General features: G+C 42.6%; 1 protein-coding gene across 4 annotated transcripts in view; it reads left to right on the forward strand.

The window, feature by feature from the left end:
- The window catches only part of PCBD2 (pterin-4 alpha-carbinolamine dehydratase/dimerization cofactor of hepatocyte nuclear factor 1 alpha (TCF1) 2), a 56,328-nt gene continuing 38,968 nt past the window's right edge, over positions 1 to 17,360 (forward strand). For 3 of the 4 annotated variants that reach the window (XM_014539145.1, XM_014539147.1, XM_014539146.1), the window contains exons 1-2: positions 2,263 to 2,352; positions 9,887 to 9,901. Coding sequence is in view for 1 of the 4 variants with exons in the window: in XM_005865584.2 (XP_005865646.1) it covers positions 26 to 124; positions 2,221 to 2,352 (231 nt within the window). In the remaining 3 variants the exon portion in view is untranslated. Of the gene's footprint in view, positions 125 to 2,220; positions 2,353 to 9,886; positions 9,902 to 17,360 lie in introns of those variants that run through there. The other variant, XM_005865584.2, reaches the window with a different exon arrangement.

Here is a 17,360-nt window from a genome sequence, read left to right on the forward strand (position 1 = left end):
CCATGGTAGGCTCAGCACAGGGACAATGGCCACTGCCCCTTCAGCCCTAGCCCTGAAGCCACACAACTCGGTTTCTTCCTGTCTCTGGTGCTTCCGAGCCACTGTCCATCCGTCGGAGCGCAGAGTGAGTGCCTGCAAGAGATTGAGCATCGCCCTTTCAGAGGATGCCTGGCCTTCCACCTCGCCCAGATGGGTGGAATCCCCACTGATATTCACAGCCATGTGTTGTGGGGTTCCTCTTTCTGGCAGAGGAGCTAGGGTGGGGAGGCCAGGTTGGGACTGGGACCCCTGGCTCCTCAGGGGGAACCTCTCGCTGTGAAATCCCTCCCAATTCTCACCTGCCACACTTGGGCACGGGGTCAGCCCCTTTCATGTCTCCGCCTCCTACTGGTTGCGTAGTGGCTTTTTAATGTCCTTAGTTATAGGACTTATGTTCAGCTAGTCTTCACATAGTTCTCTAGGTTAGTTGTTCTGTAATTTGTAATTTTTTAAAAAACATATTTTATTGATTTTTCAAAGAGAGAAAGGGAGAGGGATAGAGAGTCAGAAACATCGATCAACTGCCTCCTACACCCCCCCCACTGGGGATGTGCCCGCAACCAAGGCACATGCCCTTGACCAGAATTGAACCCGGGACCCCTCAGTCCACAGGCCGACGCTCCGTCCACTGAGCCAAACCGGTCAGGGCTGTAATTTGTAATTTTGATGTGGTCATGGGAAGAGGAGAGCACAGTGTTCACTACTCTGCCATCTTGACCCGAACCTCTAGAATAAGTTGTCTTAAATGAGTTTACTGACTTTGCTCTCTTACATTAATGTCAGTAATATAAGGTTTTAGGATTTTTGAAGTGGGAATGAGTTCCAGTTTCATAGTGGAGAATCCAGCTCAGCCCCCAGTTGCCCTTTGATGAGAACTCTCACATTGGCTCACTCTTTCTGGATGACAGTCCCTCTTTCACTTAAGCCTACAGTAATCCTACAAATAGGTAAGGCAAGAGTTTTTGATTGGCATGTATGCCAGAATGAGAACGAAACTCTTCTGACTTCTAGTAGAGTGCCCTTCTTTCCTCTCTCTGGCCATGATGCTTACATTATAGTTCTTTCAGTTAAAAAACAAATAGTATGGAGCCCAGCCGGCTTGGCTCAGTGGTTGAGTGTCGACCAAGAGGTCACAGTTCGATTCCCGGTCAGGGCATATGCCCGGGTTGCAGGTTCGATCCCCAGTGTGGGGCATGTAGGAGGCAGCCGATCAATGATTCTCTCTCATCATTGATGTTTCTATCTCTCTCTTCTCCTTTTCTCTCTGAAATCAACAAAAATGTATTTAAAACACACACACACACACACACACACATACACATACACCAAATAGTATGGAAAGTGTGGGCCTGTTAGCCAACAGAACTCTTGGGCTGTGAATTTCATCACTAGGATGAGTAGGAACAAAGTGGACAATGCACACAAGTGCTTTGGACTGGGCAATGCTCTGGCCAGACTGGAGGGAGTTTGTCTTACTGGTCCTCTGAGAAAACTCACTTCACTAGGGCAAAAGGCTTTTTACCTATAGTCCAGAGGGTCTGTGGGTCTCAGAAGTTATTATCAAAATCCTATGTAAAACCGGGTGGAGGGGAGCTATGGGGGGAAAAAAGAGGAACAACTGTAATCTGAACAATAAAGATTTAAAAAAAAATCCTATTTTGTCAAATCTGAAAGGGAATAGTGAACCAAGACAGTTAAGTCCCATGTCAATAAGCAGTGAAGGCTACTAAGGTGGTGTGGGACCATCCCAAGAGCACTAGACCAGAGTTTATAGCTGAGTTCTAACTCTGGTCCTGCCAGTATACTTGCAGGTGAGTATGTTTAACTCAGTTTCCTAAGTTCTGGAATGCTGGCCATTATTAATGGTCATTAGTAAGATGGACGGTGGTAATGGTCAGTCTCAACTGTATCTGTAATAAACCAGAGAAGCTGAATTGTGACGTTTCAGACAGTGGTAAGGGGTAATGATATACCTATCATACCATGGAAGCAGCTTATGTTGTACAGAGCTAGCTTTAGTTTTGTCTATATTTGAGAACTTTGTATTTTGAGAACAAAGGAACCAAAGGTGGTTAGAAATTATTGTCCTTAAGACTTTGTTCCACATCTAAGGAAAAGAGTTTTAAGTTTGAGTTTAACTAAACTTCTACATTACAGATATTAAATGTGCTTTTTTCATAGTCAGCAGATGCTCACTTGTTGACAACAGAGGAGAGGAACCAAGTTATACTCGACCTTAAAGCAGCAGGATGGTCAGAATTAAGAGAGAGAAATGCCATCTACAAAGAGTTCTCCTTCAAAAATTTTAATCAGGTAATTATTACATTTTCTGGCTAGTACCCTGGTCTGTTTTTGTCACCTTAGGCTGTTACTTCTTCTAATACTACTAGTTGTCTGATCCCATGTGGATCCAGGATCCAAATCCTCTTCTTTAAGAATTCACTGATACCACCCAACTGATTGGATGATTCATATTTAACTCTAGGTTAAAGTGGGTGGTTAGTGTCTTTTGGAAAATCAAATTCTGAAACCACTATTGCTTTGATTTGGTGTTAAATAGGAGATTGAGTTTCCTTTCAAATTTTAAATAACATGATAAAAGAATGTGAGTTTTTAAAAATGTTTATCCAAAGGGGACATTAGTAACAGCAGTTGAGAAACACACCAGCTTGACTGATTCCTCCTAATTTTCTTGATTGTCCAGTTTTCTTTCTCCCTCTAGTTGTATTTCTGTCTAAATCATCTCCCAAGCTGCACCCTCTTCTCTGATTGGCTCCTTTCCCCAAAGCCCCGTAGGCAACCCTTGAAGCGTTTCTTAAAAGCTGATCGCCAGGTAGAGGCTCAGCCTTAACAGGTACCTGTCCCATTAGGGCGCCACCCTGTTTAGAGAGTCATCTCCCATGACTTACCTTCAGTTCTTACTCCATTACATTTACTATATACAGTCATTACTTTTGACTGTTTCATGTTTGTTCAGTTAGTTTGGTAATCCTCTGGATAGATTTATTGTTTTTATTTATATTAGATGTCAGCATCTACAAGGCAGAGACCACGTTTGCTTAAACAACTCTCTTTTGTACCTAACACAGTTCTGTGTACAAACAGGCATTGGATAAATGCAGATATTGATTACAGTGTTTGCTCATTTCTGGAAGGGTGTGTGAGGACCAGATTTCTACCAAAGAAAGCTCTGACATGTTTTCTTAGTAAATGCCGTTGGCTCCACCGAGCTGAATGCCCTGTTCTGCTTTCCATCCATCTGGCTGCCAGCCTTCTGCTGTGAGTCTCCAACTCCTGAGGAAACCTGGACCAAGCTGACTCCCTGTCACTGCTGCCCCATGTGCTCAAAAGCTCTTGTCGGGGGCTTAGCACTCTGTGGCTGGTGGCAGGGAATCCCATTGGTACAGTAAGCTTGTGCATAAGCTCTAGGTAGCATTTTCCAAGCTTATTAAAATTCTTACATGTGTACAGCCTGACTTCTTTAAGCCGGGGTTAATTTATTGGGCTTGAACATGTGGCTTAAAGTACTTGAGTAGTGTTGCCTCAGGCTCTGCCCATGAGTCAGTCGTCCAGCCCTACTCTAACCTTGTGCTGGGGTGACTTTTGGAAATGGGAGGGAAGGGAAGCTGCCCAGGGCATCCTTGATTAATTGTAACATTATTCATCAGGACATCTAATTAACTAGACTTTCTCCCTTCATCCAGCTTTTAGGAAAAAGAGGCAGATGACAAGAAAATCATCTGGTCAGGGAATGTATTCAGAGAACCAGCACTGATATTATATCCTAGAGTCATTTTCCCAGCCAGGCTCCTATGGTTTCTGCATGTATAGTGGCCTGTCATGGCAACTGATGTCCTGACAACTATCAGTGCCCACCAGCCAGAGACCACCAGAACATACCATTAGTTGAACTGGCCGAGTTTATCTGCTTGTTGAAGCGAGGGAGAACACACAACATAGGGAATTGTGGGCCATCTCAGGAAGATGGTGATAGACATATTACAGGATTTGGGCTTGTGTTAGTGAGTTGGGAGAGTTTTTAAGGAATTAGGGCTTTGCTCTGGAGTGGATGCCGTCAGAAAATGGTAATTTTAAAATTCAATATTTATTTTTTAAATAGAGGAAATCCTTTTATAAAATTTTTAAAATTTAAATATAGTTGGTATGCAATATTATCTTAGTTATATTAGTTTTAGGTGTACATATAATTTAGCATTTTAATAAATTTTCCCTATAGGGAGAAGAGACTAAAGTGGAAATTGATAAAAAACAATAGTCACTCATTAGCTGGGGGGAGGGAGTGTTTGGTATTTTGTTCATGGTTTCTCTATATTCAGATATCACTACAGAGTGTCTTTTTTTGTGTCTTAGTTTCCTAGAGGCAACCTAGTCAGCAGAGGAGTTGATCAGATAGAGGTAAAGGTTGGTGATGACATGTAGCGCAAAGCCCCCATCCAGACTCCTGCAGCTTTCTCTGGCTGGGGGGGGTCAGAGGGGTGGTCTTCTGGGTCCTGGTGGACTCTGGTAGAGGTGGGTGCATGCTCCAGAGTGGCATTGTCGGACATTGATGTTTATGTTCAATACCAAGGCCTAGGTGTGACATCCAGGCCAGCTCCTAGCAACACCAAGGCCATGTTGACAGTCCCCAGCCAATTCCCAGGTGTCAGGGCCCACTGTGCTTCATGTGTTCCTGGCAGCTACAATACCCTTTCTGGCTTAAACTCTGTAAACTGGAGGGAGCCACTGTCAGAACTGGTCCCCTGTCTCTTAAGAGATTTCAGCCCACATTTGGTGGTGTTACCATCCTATATAATAAAAGGCTAATAAGCAAATCAACTGAACAGTGGAACAACCGGTTGCTATGATGCTCACTGACCACCAGGGGGCAGATGCTCAATGCAGAAGCTGCCCCCTGGTGGTCAGTGTGCTCCCACAGGGGGAGTGCTGCTCAACCAGAAGCCAGGCTCCCACACTGGGAGTGGGCCTAAGACATCAGTCGGACATCCCCCAAGGGCTCCTGGACTGCAAGAGGGCACAGGCCGGGCTGAGGACCCCCCTCCCCAAGTGCACGAATTTTGTGCACCAGGCTTCTAGTATATATATTGGATGATGCTCCAACCAACTGAGCCACACACCCAGGGCAGCATGTTTTTAAATCTTTGCTGAACATACAGGTAAAAAATATGTTCTGTTTTGTTTGTTCAATAAGTTATGATCATTTTTCTTTACATAATATTTTCATTTACCTTCAGGAGTAAGATTACACTTGCCTGGGTATTACAATTTTTAAGTGGTTTATGTAGTGTGTGTAAAATGGTATCACAAACCCTGACCAGGTAGCTCAGTTGGTTAGAGCGTTGTGCCGCTGCGCCAAGGTTGTGGGCTCAATCCCAGGTTAGGGTATATACAAGAATCAACCAATGAATGTATAAATAAGTGGAACAACAAATCAATGTTTCTTTCTCTTCCTACCTCTCTCTCTAAAAAAAAAAAAAATTGTATCACAAGTTTGCTTTAGAATTCATTTTATTTTATTACTGTGGAAAATGAGCCATACATTTTAGAAACATTCTCAATCTGGATAAAAAACCTATTTCTCAAAACTTTGGGTTATTTTAGGTTTTACTATAAAAAAGTAAATGGCCAGCAAAGTATATTTGGACTTTTTTCTCTTTGAGGTTTTATTGTAGGATATAATTGGTTCCAAATAGTCCACATGCATTTGATAGCTCAGGTGGGTGCATATACTTAGAGAATATAAATGTGAAAATTCCCCAGGGATTCTCATAGTGTAGATGGGTGAAGTGGCCATACGTTTCAGTGGTGGTGGTGCACGTGCAGCATGTCATGGGGTGGAATGGTGTGGTGAGACTCTGAGCAGTCAGAGCATGGCAGTGCCAGGACTCGAGGCAGGAAGTTTCCTTACTTGGAGTGCTTGGACTCAGGGTGGGGTTGGCATTTGTAAAGGAGTTTTGCTTTCTTACTTTTCATGTGGACATAAGGAGGGAGAGGTTTCTAAGTGACATAAAAACTTACAAGTTTGGTGCCCTGTATTGAAAGAAAATGTTAGAAATGTGAGTGTGAGTGTTCCATAAAGATAAATGTTGTTACGCATTGTCATGTATGAATAAGCGGGAAGCTTAAAGCAGCGGAAATTTTAAGCTATATAAGTGGGTGCCAAAGGGGAGGCTTAGGAACCCAGGAAACAGCTAGTGCAGATGCCAGCAGGTGGAGCCCTCTAGGGCAGGAGTCCAGCCTGGCCAGGTAACACAACTTTCCTTGGAAGGCTGTCCCCATTCCCTCACTCTTGGATACAGGGTCCACCATTGTTCAGCATGGAAATAAACTTAGTATCAGGAATAGCAGCGGTGTTGGTGCACCTGGCCTGGCTTGGTACCTTTTGGGTGAATGAAGAATTCTGTGGATGGAGGATGTGAGGAGTTTCCATTTGGTAATGGAGAACACTTGTAATTCAGGAGAAAGGGACTGAGTTTTATGAGACAGAACTATGATCCCATGCTTCCCTACAGGAGCTCCTGTACCTTGTCTGTACCTTTGTAGGTGGGCCTGCCTGCAGAGCATTTGGTTTTGCTAGATTGAATCATATGAACTGGCTGATCTTCAGCCAGTTTTGACGTAGAAAAATGGCTTATCAAAGTGTAGTATCTGTTGCAGAGCAAGGTCCAAGCTTTACTTATTCCATATCTTATTCATCACATTTTGGTTATTGTAACTGGTACGATAAAGATTTCTGGAGCTGGAGTGGGAAGGGGACTTCTGAATGGCAAGGCCATGGTGGTGATGGTGGTGATGGTGCACCTAGCAGCAGTAGCATCATAGGTGAGTTTGGGGTTTGAAAAATGTTTTTCTTCCTGTGCCCAGAGCCTCTGCTGTAGAGCAGTTGAAAGTTACTATTGCTGACTTACTTTATGAAAGTGAGGAGTTTGATAATAGGCTTATGGTTAACATTTTGAAGCACTTAGTGAAGTTAAAGTTTGATGATATCAGATAGAGGATCTACCTAAAACATAGTCACAAACCCAAACAGACAACCAAAATGAGGAAACAAAGAAACAACTCCCAAATGAAAGAACTAGAGAATTCTCCAGAAGAAGAGATAAATGAAGTAGAGATAAGAAATTTATCTGAAACAGAGTTCAGAGTAATGATGTTAAAAATGCTCAACAGTATGAAAAATAATATAGTAACTATGAAAAAAGAACAGCCTGAGATAAAGAATGACAACACAAATAAAGAACACATTGGAAGGAACACACAGCAGATTAGGGGAAGCTGACAATTGAATCAGTGAATTAGAAGATAGAGTTGAAAATTCCACTCAATTAGAGAACCAAAAAGAAAAAAACAAAAAACAGGAGGACAGCTTAAGGGAGCTGTGGGACAATGTGAAACGTAACAATATTAGAATAGTAGGTGTGCCAGAAGAGGCAGAGAGGGAGAAAGGAATAGAGGTGTTTGAAGAAATAATGGTAGAAAACTTCCCTAATCTGGTAAAGGAAAAAGTCATACAAGTTCAGGAGGCACAGAGAACCCCAAACAAGAAGAACCCAAACAGATCCATGCCCATACACATCATAATTAAAATGCCAAAAATTAAAGACAGAGAATCTTAAAGGCAGCAAGAGAAAAGAAAACTGTTACCTACAAAGGAGTTCCCATAAGGCTGACACTTGATTTCTCATCAGAAGCTCTATAGGCATGAAGTACTCAAGGTAATGGAAATCTGAGACCAAGATTACTATATCCAGCAAGGCTATCATTTAGAATAGACGGTCAAATAAAGAGCTTCCCAGACAAAAAAAGGCTAAAGGAGTTCATTACCACCAAGCCAGCATTACAAGAAATGCTAAAGGGATTGCTGTAAGGGATTGCTGAGAAGAAGAAAGAGAGAAACCTAGTCATACAGAATTAAAATGGCTATAAATAAGTACCTCTCAATAATAGCCCTAAATGTAAATGGATTAAATGGCCCAATCAAAAGGTGTAGGGTAGCTGAATGGATAAAAAGCCATGATCCAACTACTAGTATATGCTGTCTACAAGAGACCCACCTCAAAACAAAAGACACACACAGGATGAAAGTGAAGGGATGGAAAAAATTTTTCCATGCAAATAGAAAAGAAAAAAAAAAAGCTGGAGTAGCAATACTCACATCTGACAAAATAGACTTTAAAAGCATCATGCTAAGCTAAATAATCCAGTCAGAGAAAGATAAATATCCTATGATCTCACTCATTTGTGGAATATAATGAACAACATAAACTGATGAACAAAAATAGAGCCAGAGGGAAAAAATATATACTAGAATATAATAGAGGTAATCCTGTTACTTGCAGATTTTTAATATTTCCTACAACTTTTGTGATATCATATTATGTTAGTACAGTTTTGGTAATATTATGATACTTAAAATCCTTTCATTCTTGAAATATTAATGTTTATTTCTTGTAATATTATATGTAAGATCATTTTCTTGAATAATTGGTGTTTATTGCATGTAACATCATATTTAAAATAGTTTTTCTTGAGATATTAAGGTTTATTGCATGTAACATTATTGTCTTTCTTGAAATAAAATTGCCTTTCTTGAAATAAAAAAGAAACTGAAAAAAGAAAGTTTGATGATATCAGAAGAAAGACAGCGTCAATGAAAACTTCAGTTCTCTGCAGACGTGGTGGAGTTTCCACAGTGCTTTTTGGGAATGACTTACTTTGGATTTTATTGTTTATTGTTGTGCACCAAAGCTTGATGCACATCATAGTTATGCAATAATATAAATGTCACATTTGAACACTCTTGAAAGCACGAACTCAGCCTGGTGAGGGTAGGGAAGCAGTACTAGAGAGGATGATCCCAAGGTTTAGGCATTTTATAGATTAGGAGTGTCGTTTTGCTTTTATTTAAATTTCTTTAAAATATATTTTTTATTGATTTCAGAGAGAGAGAGAGGGAGAAGGAGAGAGAGAGAAACATCGATGAGAGAGAAACAGTGATCTGCTGCCTCCTGTACACCCCCCACCTGGGATCGAGCTTGCAACCCAGAATGTGCTGGTATGTGCCCTGATCAGGAATTGAACCGACGACCTCCTGGTGCACAGGATTGATGCTCAACCAACTAAACCACATCAGCCAGGCTCATTTTGCTTTGAAAATATAGGCTGATGTCTGTGTATCTGGGAGCCAGGAAAAGTGAAAACTAGCATTGTTATCACATACAGTAGCTTGTGCTTAGCACGTGTCCACTGTAATCACAGCCACCTAGAAAGCTGAGAAAATGTCCTTGGTTGTTATGTTAATGGAGAGTAGAGACACTCTACCAAACTTAAGATTTGAGAAGCTATTAAAAATACCTGGATGGTGTATTCATGTTGGTGTTCACTTTGGAGTTATTCTAGAGTCCCAGGGAGCCCTGGCCGGGCCCAGGCTGACCTTGCCAGGTGATGGCAGGGACATCAAAGTTGGTGTTTATGTTTACCCGGGTAGAGAAATTAGAGTCCAAAATGCTATCATTTGGAGTCTTGCTTCTGCTGTTTAGGTTATAGAACAGGTTTAGACCTGATGTATATTTGTAAAAACACATGCAATAGATAGACGAGGGGAAATGTAAAACAGGTGTCAAAAATGCAAATATGACACCACACAGCAGTGTGAAAATGCTGTGGTCATTACACCGTCCTTTAATAAAAATGGATTTTTAACTGCATCATTTTTTTCTTAGTCGTGTAGTAAATCTTCTGTTTACAGAACTTAGCCTAAGTATTTTGTAAAAGTCCAACAGCCAAGAAATATAATTTCCTCAACAGTTTTTGTCTTACCCTTTTACAGATGGCGTAAAATCAGGTGTGTAAAAAAATAAAAAGCAGTTTGAGCTGACGTGAAAGGTATTTCAGATTTATGCTTTGCAGATGATATTGGTATGATTAATGCATTCATTGCTTTTTTTTATTGCTTTTCACAGATAATGTACATGATGCATGGAAAATGTTGTGGGTTTAAATCTTTGCCAGGTTTAGAGTATGAATATCAACAGATGTTATCATATAAGTACTATAATCATTATAAAATAAAAAATTTGTCATGAAATGCATTGACATAAATTTCATTTATGTAAATTGCCTTTATTAGTGTAAAACCTTAGTGTAGCTGTTAGGGTTTGTGAAGCACTTTAGATTAGATTAACTTGGTATAATGTGGTCACAAATGGGTTGCTTTAAATTTAACTGACAAGAAAATAACACTCAAAAGTTAGAAAATTACTGAGGCATTTGTTTTCAGCCTGAATTGCTGGTACCGCTTAAATAGGTTGAATATGAATTAATAGCAGTGGACTGCTAGCTCAATAATTACAGAGAGTAATTTAAAGGAGACCTTAAAGAATAACTTAAAAGTATTTTAGTCTTGCTTTTTTCTGTTCTGTTTCTGTTTTTCTTTGGTATGCCAGCCCATTGCTTCAGTACAGCCATTATCAATAGTGTTCAGGTTTGCACAGCAAGTTTTGTCAGTAGAGTTTTGGTGCATTATGGCCGTGACATAAAGCTTGCGTTCAGCTGTTTTAAAATATTGGATGCTGGGTCCTGATGGAGTGGCCTTAGCAGCTGGTCAGCTCTCCCTAGCAGCAATTGCAATGCTGTGCTACACTTGTGTGGCGGGATCATGACCAGTTGCCCTCCGTCCTCAGGAAGGATTCAGCCCACCAGTATGGACAAGGGGGTGAGGGTCTTCTTCCCTGCTTCTGAGCTCTCTGTGTTCTGCTCTTTTTCTACATCCTTTTACACAAAACAAAGCAGTCCATCCTCTCCCCTGTTTTGCAGATAATTTACCATCATATTGCCCTTCTGATCCAGGCTGGAACGGGCCATTCTAACTAATTCACTGATTTTACTGGAGGACACTGAACCAGACTGAGATCATGGACTTGCTTGTGGTCACACTGGTCATGGCACAGTTAGTAAGTGCCAGACTCGCATCTCTGCTTCCTACAGCAATATTTTTAGATCCTACTTTGATATAGAAAGGTATTTTTATTTCTTTTCTAGGAGATATCTTATTTTCCAAGGGCTACCTGTTGGATTACTTTTCTACTTTAAATGGGTTTGACCATACTTCCCTGAGAAAGGGATTATTCACCAGCTAAAAACAAATAAAGCTATACTTGTTTAGGAGTAACCCAGGTATCATTGTTGAGCAACCAGAGATCATTCAATTATATCATTAAAATCAATATAATCAAAACAGCAAATACTGCTAATCAATCTGTTTGCTTCTGTTTCAGTTGGGAAGGTGGGATTATGGCCTTCTCCCATATCGTTCATCAAACTGAATTCACATACCCTGCCCTTGCCATTGCAACCCTGGCTGTGGATGTGCACCAGGTGCCTGGAGAAGACCCAGTCAGGGTTGGGCTGGGAGCCACGTGGTCTCTTCGCTGAGGGCCAGCAACCCTAGCTCTCTCTGTTGGGATCAGTAGGTAGTGAGGTTCCTGAGCTGGCAACCACTGAGGGGCTAGCACCGATCTGGGCCCACCGCACAGAAGGAGGAAGATGCAAAATAAGTACATGATTCTGTTTCTGCCCAGAAGAGCTTCCAGTTTTGCTGGGGAGGTGGCCCATCTGAATTGTACAGGATAGTTGATTTTTAAAATTGCCATGTTAACCAGGCACTAACGTGAAGTAGTAATAAGCTGAGGGAGGTGTACTCCATTCAAGATGGCTGTCTGGAGAAAGGGGAGCTTTGAGTTGGTCCTCAAAGGTCTGGTAAGTTTTTTTTGAGGACAGGAGCTAAGGGAGAAAGAGGGCACATTGGATTTGTATATGCTGGTGAGTGAGGGCCCTCAGATTGGCTCAGTGAGTAGGCTGAAGACTGGCAGCGCGGGTCCCTGTGCTCTCCCTGGGTTTAGTGTTGCCTCAGGTTTAGACTGTTTGAGAGCCAACTCTTGTCTTTCTGTTTTTCCTCCAACTTGCTTGTTTCTCTCAGCAGCACCACCATCCTCTCAAGCACCCAGACCTGAAACTGAACACTTATCTTGGTCCCCAGTCATCAAGAACTGATCAGTCTTCGCTTAGTGTCCTTCTCCAAGATTGTGCTTCTGGTCGGTGTGCACCTCCCCTCCCCCAGAGTAGCTGTAGGAGCTTCCCAACAGCCTTTCACCTCTAGGTCTTGTCTGCCTCCAGAGGCCTGCAAGCTGCTTTGTGGTGACCAAGTGGGTCTCTACTCAGAAAATCCCAGTTCTTTCTATTTTATCTTACAAAAATCCTCTTCTCAGAGTTTTTCAAAACTGCCCACAATCTGGCCCTAATCCTACCTCTCATTACTTCTCTACGAGAGGCCTCTTTACTGTGTGAGAGATTAAACTGTAAAATACCCCAAAGGTCACCTAGTCCTTTCCCTTACTGAAGAAGTGGGGAACCAAGGCTCAGACAGGGATAGCACAAAGCATTAGTGGCCATGTTGGAACTGCAGCCAAGACCCCCAGCACCTCAGTTCAGTTCTTTTCTACCTTTATGCCAGCTGTTCTTCATCTTCCTATGCTCCATCCCCCATCTTTCCACATTCCACCCACTTCTAGCAAGTTTTTCCTGACTCTTATGCACTTTGCACAATTACTGTGGGCTTGGCACTCGGCTAGACACTGGGGGTGCACTGGTGAGCAAAGCAGATATTGCCCCCATTTTCATGGTGTTCACAGCATAGTAGGGGAGGGAGAGCTTAAACAAAGAAAACAATCCTATATAATAAAAGCCTAATATGCAAATTGACTGAATGGCGGAATGATCGGTTGCTATGGCATGCACTGACCACCAGGGGGAAGACACTCAACGCAGGAGCTACCCCCAACCCACAGGCCCCAGGCCAGCCAAGGCGGGTGCCAGCGGGGGCCCCTCAATCGCCCCGCCAGTCACCCAGGAGAGGGAGGCAACCGGTGGGGGGCGGGCCCAACTAGTGGGCAGTGCCAGGCCGACCAAGGCGGGTGCCAGCGGGGGCCCCCCCGATCGCTCCGCTGGTCGCCCCACAGGTTGGCCCTGATCGCTGGCCAGGCCTAGGGATCCTACCTGGGCACTAATTTCGTGCACCAGGCCTCTAGTGAATATACAATTGCAGTGTGGTAAGTGTCATGAAGGGAAATCCTAATAGCTAATGTTTAAAGAACATTTATGACCCTAGCTGGTTTGGCTCAGTGGATAGAGCCTGTAGACTGAAGGGTCCCAGGTTTGATTCCGGTCAAGGGCACATGCCTGGGTTGCGGGCTCTCTCCCCAGTGGGGGGCGTGCAGGAGGCAGCCAGTCAATGATTCTCTCTCATCATTGATGTTTCTATCTATCCCTCCCTTCCTCTCTGAAATCAATAAAAATATATTTTTAAAAAAGAACATTTATGGGCTAGGCCTGTTGTAAGGATTTTACATGTATTTATTAATTTAATCTTCACAAAATCCTGTCAAGTAGGTAATATTTTCCTCATTTTATAGATGAGAAAACTGAGTTTTAGATGTAGTGACTTACCCATGGCCTCACTGCTAGTAAGCAGTGGAGTTGGGATTTGACCCCAGGCAATCCCTCTCATTTGTCTGTGTGTGTATGGCCTCTCCAACTAACAACAGGAGGGGAATAATGGGAAGACCAAATTCAGTTTGAGGAGAGCGGGCAGGGAAGGCCTCTCTAAGGAAGCAGTAAGCTGATGCTTTTTGTTTCCCTCCGTTGAGGCATTTTATTTGCACGTATGTATTACATCCTAAGAAGAGAATCCTAGAATTTTCTGTCCTGGTGTTTTTTTGCCTTGCTTCTTCCTGGTCCAGGATGCCAACTGAGGTTGTCAGTAAAATGGGTGGGAGCAGGTTTTTCTGCATTTTTTTCTAGATCTTTGAGTTGCACATCAAATCTGGAGCTGATCACTCTATATTTGTTTAACCTGCCCATGAGGTTCACAACAATGTTCCCAGCTCTGTCATCATCAGTTATTTCAAATTTACCGATGTAACCAGGCTTCATCATCACAATTAGAAACCGGACCTGGTGACATTGGAGCATGGTCTCATAGGAACCTGGTGTGTGCCTGTCCTTTCAGCATTGTTGATGCTCTGAGAGCATCAGTCAGGACATTCATGCACCATCATGGCGGCACAGAAGGGTGGAGGAAAGAGGACAGGAGGGGCAAGCATGCAGTAATATGGGAAGTGGGCAGGCTGCTGCCAGACTTTCAAAGGATCAATTCCTCCAAAAAAAGACTGCCTAGTGGAAGAAGGCAGATGAAGGATGATGCATTTTCTTAAAAAGACCAATCAGGCCGAGGCTGGTTTGGCTCGGTGGATGGAGCGTTGGCCTGCAGACTGAAGGGTCCCAGGTTCAATTCCGGTCAGGGGCATGTGCTTGGGTTGCGGGCACATCCCCAGTAGATGTGCAGGAGGCAGCTGATCGATGTTTCTCTCTCATCGATGTTTCTGACTCTCTATCTCTCTCCCTTCCTCTCTGTAAAAAATCAATAAAATATATTAAAAAAAAAAAAGACCAATCAGAGGGCAGAGTGGAAGTGGAGGGGGCAAAAGTCAGATGTGGAGAATAAACAGTAAGGAGCCTGTTGCATTCATTCAGGTGAGATGTCATCGCTAGGAGGTTGTAGACTGGGACAGTGACAGAGGGGAAGCAAAGAAATGTATAGGTTGGAGCTATATTTTGGGGTTTCAACTAGTGGAACCATAGAAAATGCAACTATTAAGAGAAAACCCATTTCTCTAGGGAGGAGTGATGATGGGTTGTGAGGAAGAAGAGCAGGGGTTTGTTACCAATGACTCCCAGATTTAGGACCTGGGGGAATGGGTGGTCAGAAGTGACATTTACTGAACTGGGAAATTGTAGGAGAGGAACAGGATCGGTAGGCAAGGATCAAGATTTCTGGTTTGGACATTGCTAAGTGTGATTTGCTATGAGATAGCTAAATGTGAACTTCAAGAAGGTAGTTTTATGTGTGAGTTAGGAACTCAGAGTAGAGATGTGGGTGTAGGTAATTGGAGAGTCATAGATGTGTCTGGAAAATAGCCAACATAATAGATGAGATCACTCAGGCATAAATTGTCCTGTGAGAAGAGAGGAGGACTCAGAATTCAGTTCATTTAGGGGTTGGATATAAAAGGAGTTACTGGCAGAAGACTGAGAAAAACTTGTTAGTGAAATGGGAAGAAAATCAGGCCAGTGTTGTATCACAGAGTTCAAAAGAAGATGGTATTTTAAAAAGGGAGGAATCAATTCTGAGACTTCAACTAAGTTGAATACCAAAAGATGACCACTGGATTAAGCAGCATGGAGGCCATCAGTGAACAGAGCAAGGGTGGTTTGGGTGGTGGAGGTGCAGGCCAGCCTGGAGGAGAAGTGGAGCTCATATCCTTCTAAGATCCTTATAGCCACAGACATTAGTCTGTTGTCAGCCTGTGCATTATCTTACTTGTTTATGGTGTTCTTTCAGCTTTGTTTTGATAATGATCCTGTGAACATTAGAGCTGGAAGGGATGAGGCAGCCGAGGTCTAGGGGTGAAGTGGTTTGCTTAAGGTGACAACCAGTGGCAGAATTAGGATGTGACTAAGTGCAGCTTCGAGCATGCAATAGAGAAATGTGATTACTCACCTGTATTTCTCTCCAGCTAAGATATAAGCTTTTTGAGAGCAGAGACTTGGCTTGCGTTTGTGTATGTCTCCCAAGTACCCAGCCCCGTGTTACCTGGGTGCATTTTTAGCACATGAGGTCCCTTGATTGTGTTCTACTATTTGGTGATACTATTCGATGTCCTTAGCCCTGGGGAACATAGTGGTTTTCATCTTTTTGTCTCCTACTGGTTACTACCAAAACCCATTTTTCAGCAGGGACTTTTCCTCTCATTTCCTTACTCCTAGACACAGATGGTTCCTAATGGTGACCAGCGTATTTGGCCGCTAAGTTGTGTGTGATGGGAGGATCTGTAGTGCAAGGGCAGCGCAATGGCACACTTCCCAGAAGAGCAGCATTGATTGTGTTTTTGTTCTGCAGGCAGTTTTGAAGTATCAGAGAAATGAGCCACTTGTGGCATCTCTAGTAAATTGCCTCCAATGATGAGAGCCTGAGATTGGCACTTACTCAGTAGTTTGCCTTCACAGCTTTAGCTACCCACAAGCAGTTTTTTTGTTTTTGTTTTTAAAGAATCTTGGTGTCCTGAGGGCCCACAGCAGAGTCTTCCAAGACTCCACACAATATCACACTGGGAGACTGCTACAGGCCTTGTCGATTAGGCACTTGTTTGTTTTAAGACAATTTTTTTCATCTCAGATCCTTTTCCCCCCTCCCTTTTCTGTGATAACTGGTCCAGGACTCTTCGATGATTTTGTTTGTTTTGTTTTTAAATCATAACTTGGTTCATTCTAGGTAGCAGGTCTACATTTGGATACATTTTTAAAAATTACTTTTAGAAATTTTGATTTGAAAATGTTGCTTTAAGGTCATTCTGTGTACAAGTAACAAGTAACTTTTTAAAAAAATTCTTTATTGTTTAAAGTATTATATATGTCTCCTTTTTCCCTCACTGACCTCTCCCCAGCTGTTACCACCCCCAGCACATGCTCTCACCTCTCTACTGTCTGTGTCCATGGGTTATGCTTATATGCATGCATACGAGTTCTTTGGTTGATTTCTTACTGCCCCCCCCCCCCCCCCGCCTTCCCTCTGAGGTTGGACAATCTGTTTGATGCTTCTATGTCTCTGGATCTATTTTTGTTCATCAGTTTATGTTCGTTATATTCCACAAATGAGTGAGATCATGTGATATTTATCTTTCTCTGAATGGCTTATTTCGCTTAGCATAATGCTTTCCAGGTCCATCCATGCTGTTGCAAATGATAAGAGTTCCTTTTTACAGCAGCATAGTATTCCATTGTGTAGATATACCAGTTTTCTAATCCACTCATCTGCTGATGGGCACTTAGGCTGTTTTCAGATCTTAGCTATTGTAAATTGTGCTGCTATGAACATAGGGGTGCATATATCCTTTCTGATTGGTGTTTCTGATTTCTTGGGATATATTCCTAGAAGTGGGATTACTGGGTCAGATGGGAGTTCCATTTTTAAATTTTTGAGGAAACTTCATACTGTTTTCCACAGTGGCTGCACCATTCTGCATACCCACCAGCAGTGCACGGGGGTTCTTTTTTTCTCCGCATCCTCACCAGCATTTGTCGTTTGTTGATTTGTTGATGATAGCCATTCTGAGAGGTGTGAGATGGTACCTAATTGTCGTTTTGATTTGCATCTCTCGGATGATTAGTGACTTTGAGCATGTTTTCAT

Source organism: Myotis brandtii, unplaced genomic scaffold (genome assembly GCF_000412655.1).
Source record: "Myotis brandtii unplaced genomic scaffold, ASM41265v1 scaffold208, whole genome shotgun sequence".
Taxonomy (NCBI): domain Eukaryota; kingdom Metazoa; phylum Chordata; class Mammalia; order Chiroptera; family Vespertilionidae; genus Myotis; species Myotis brandtii.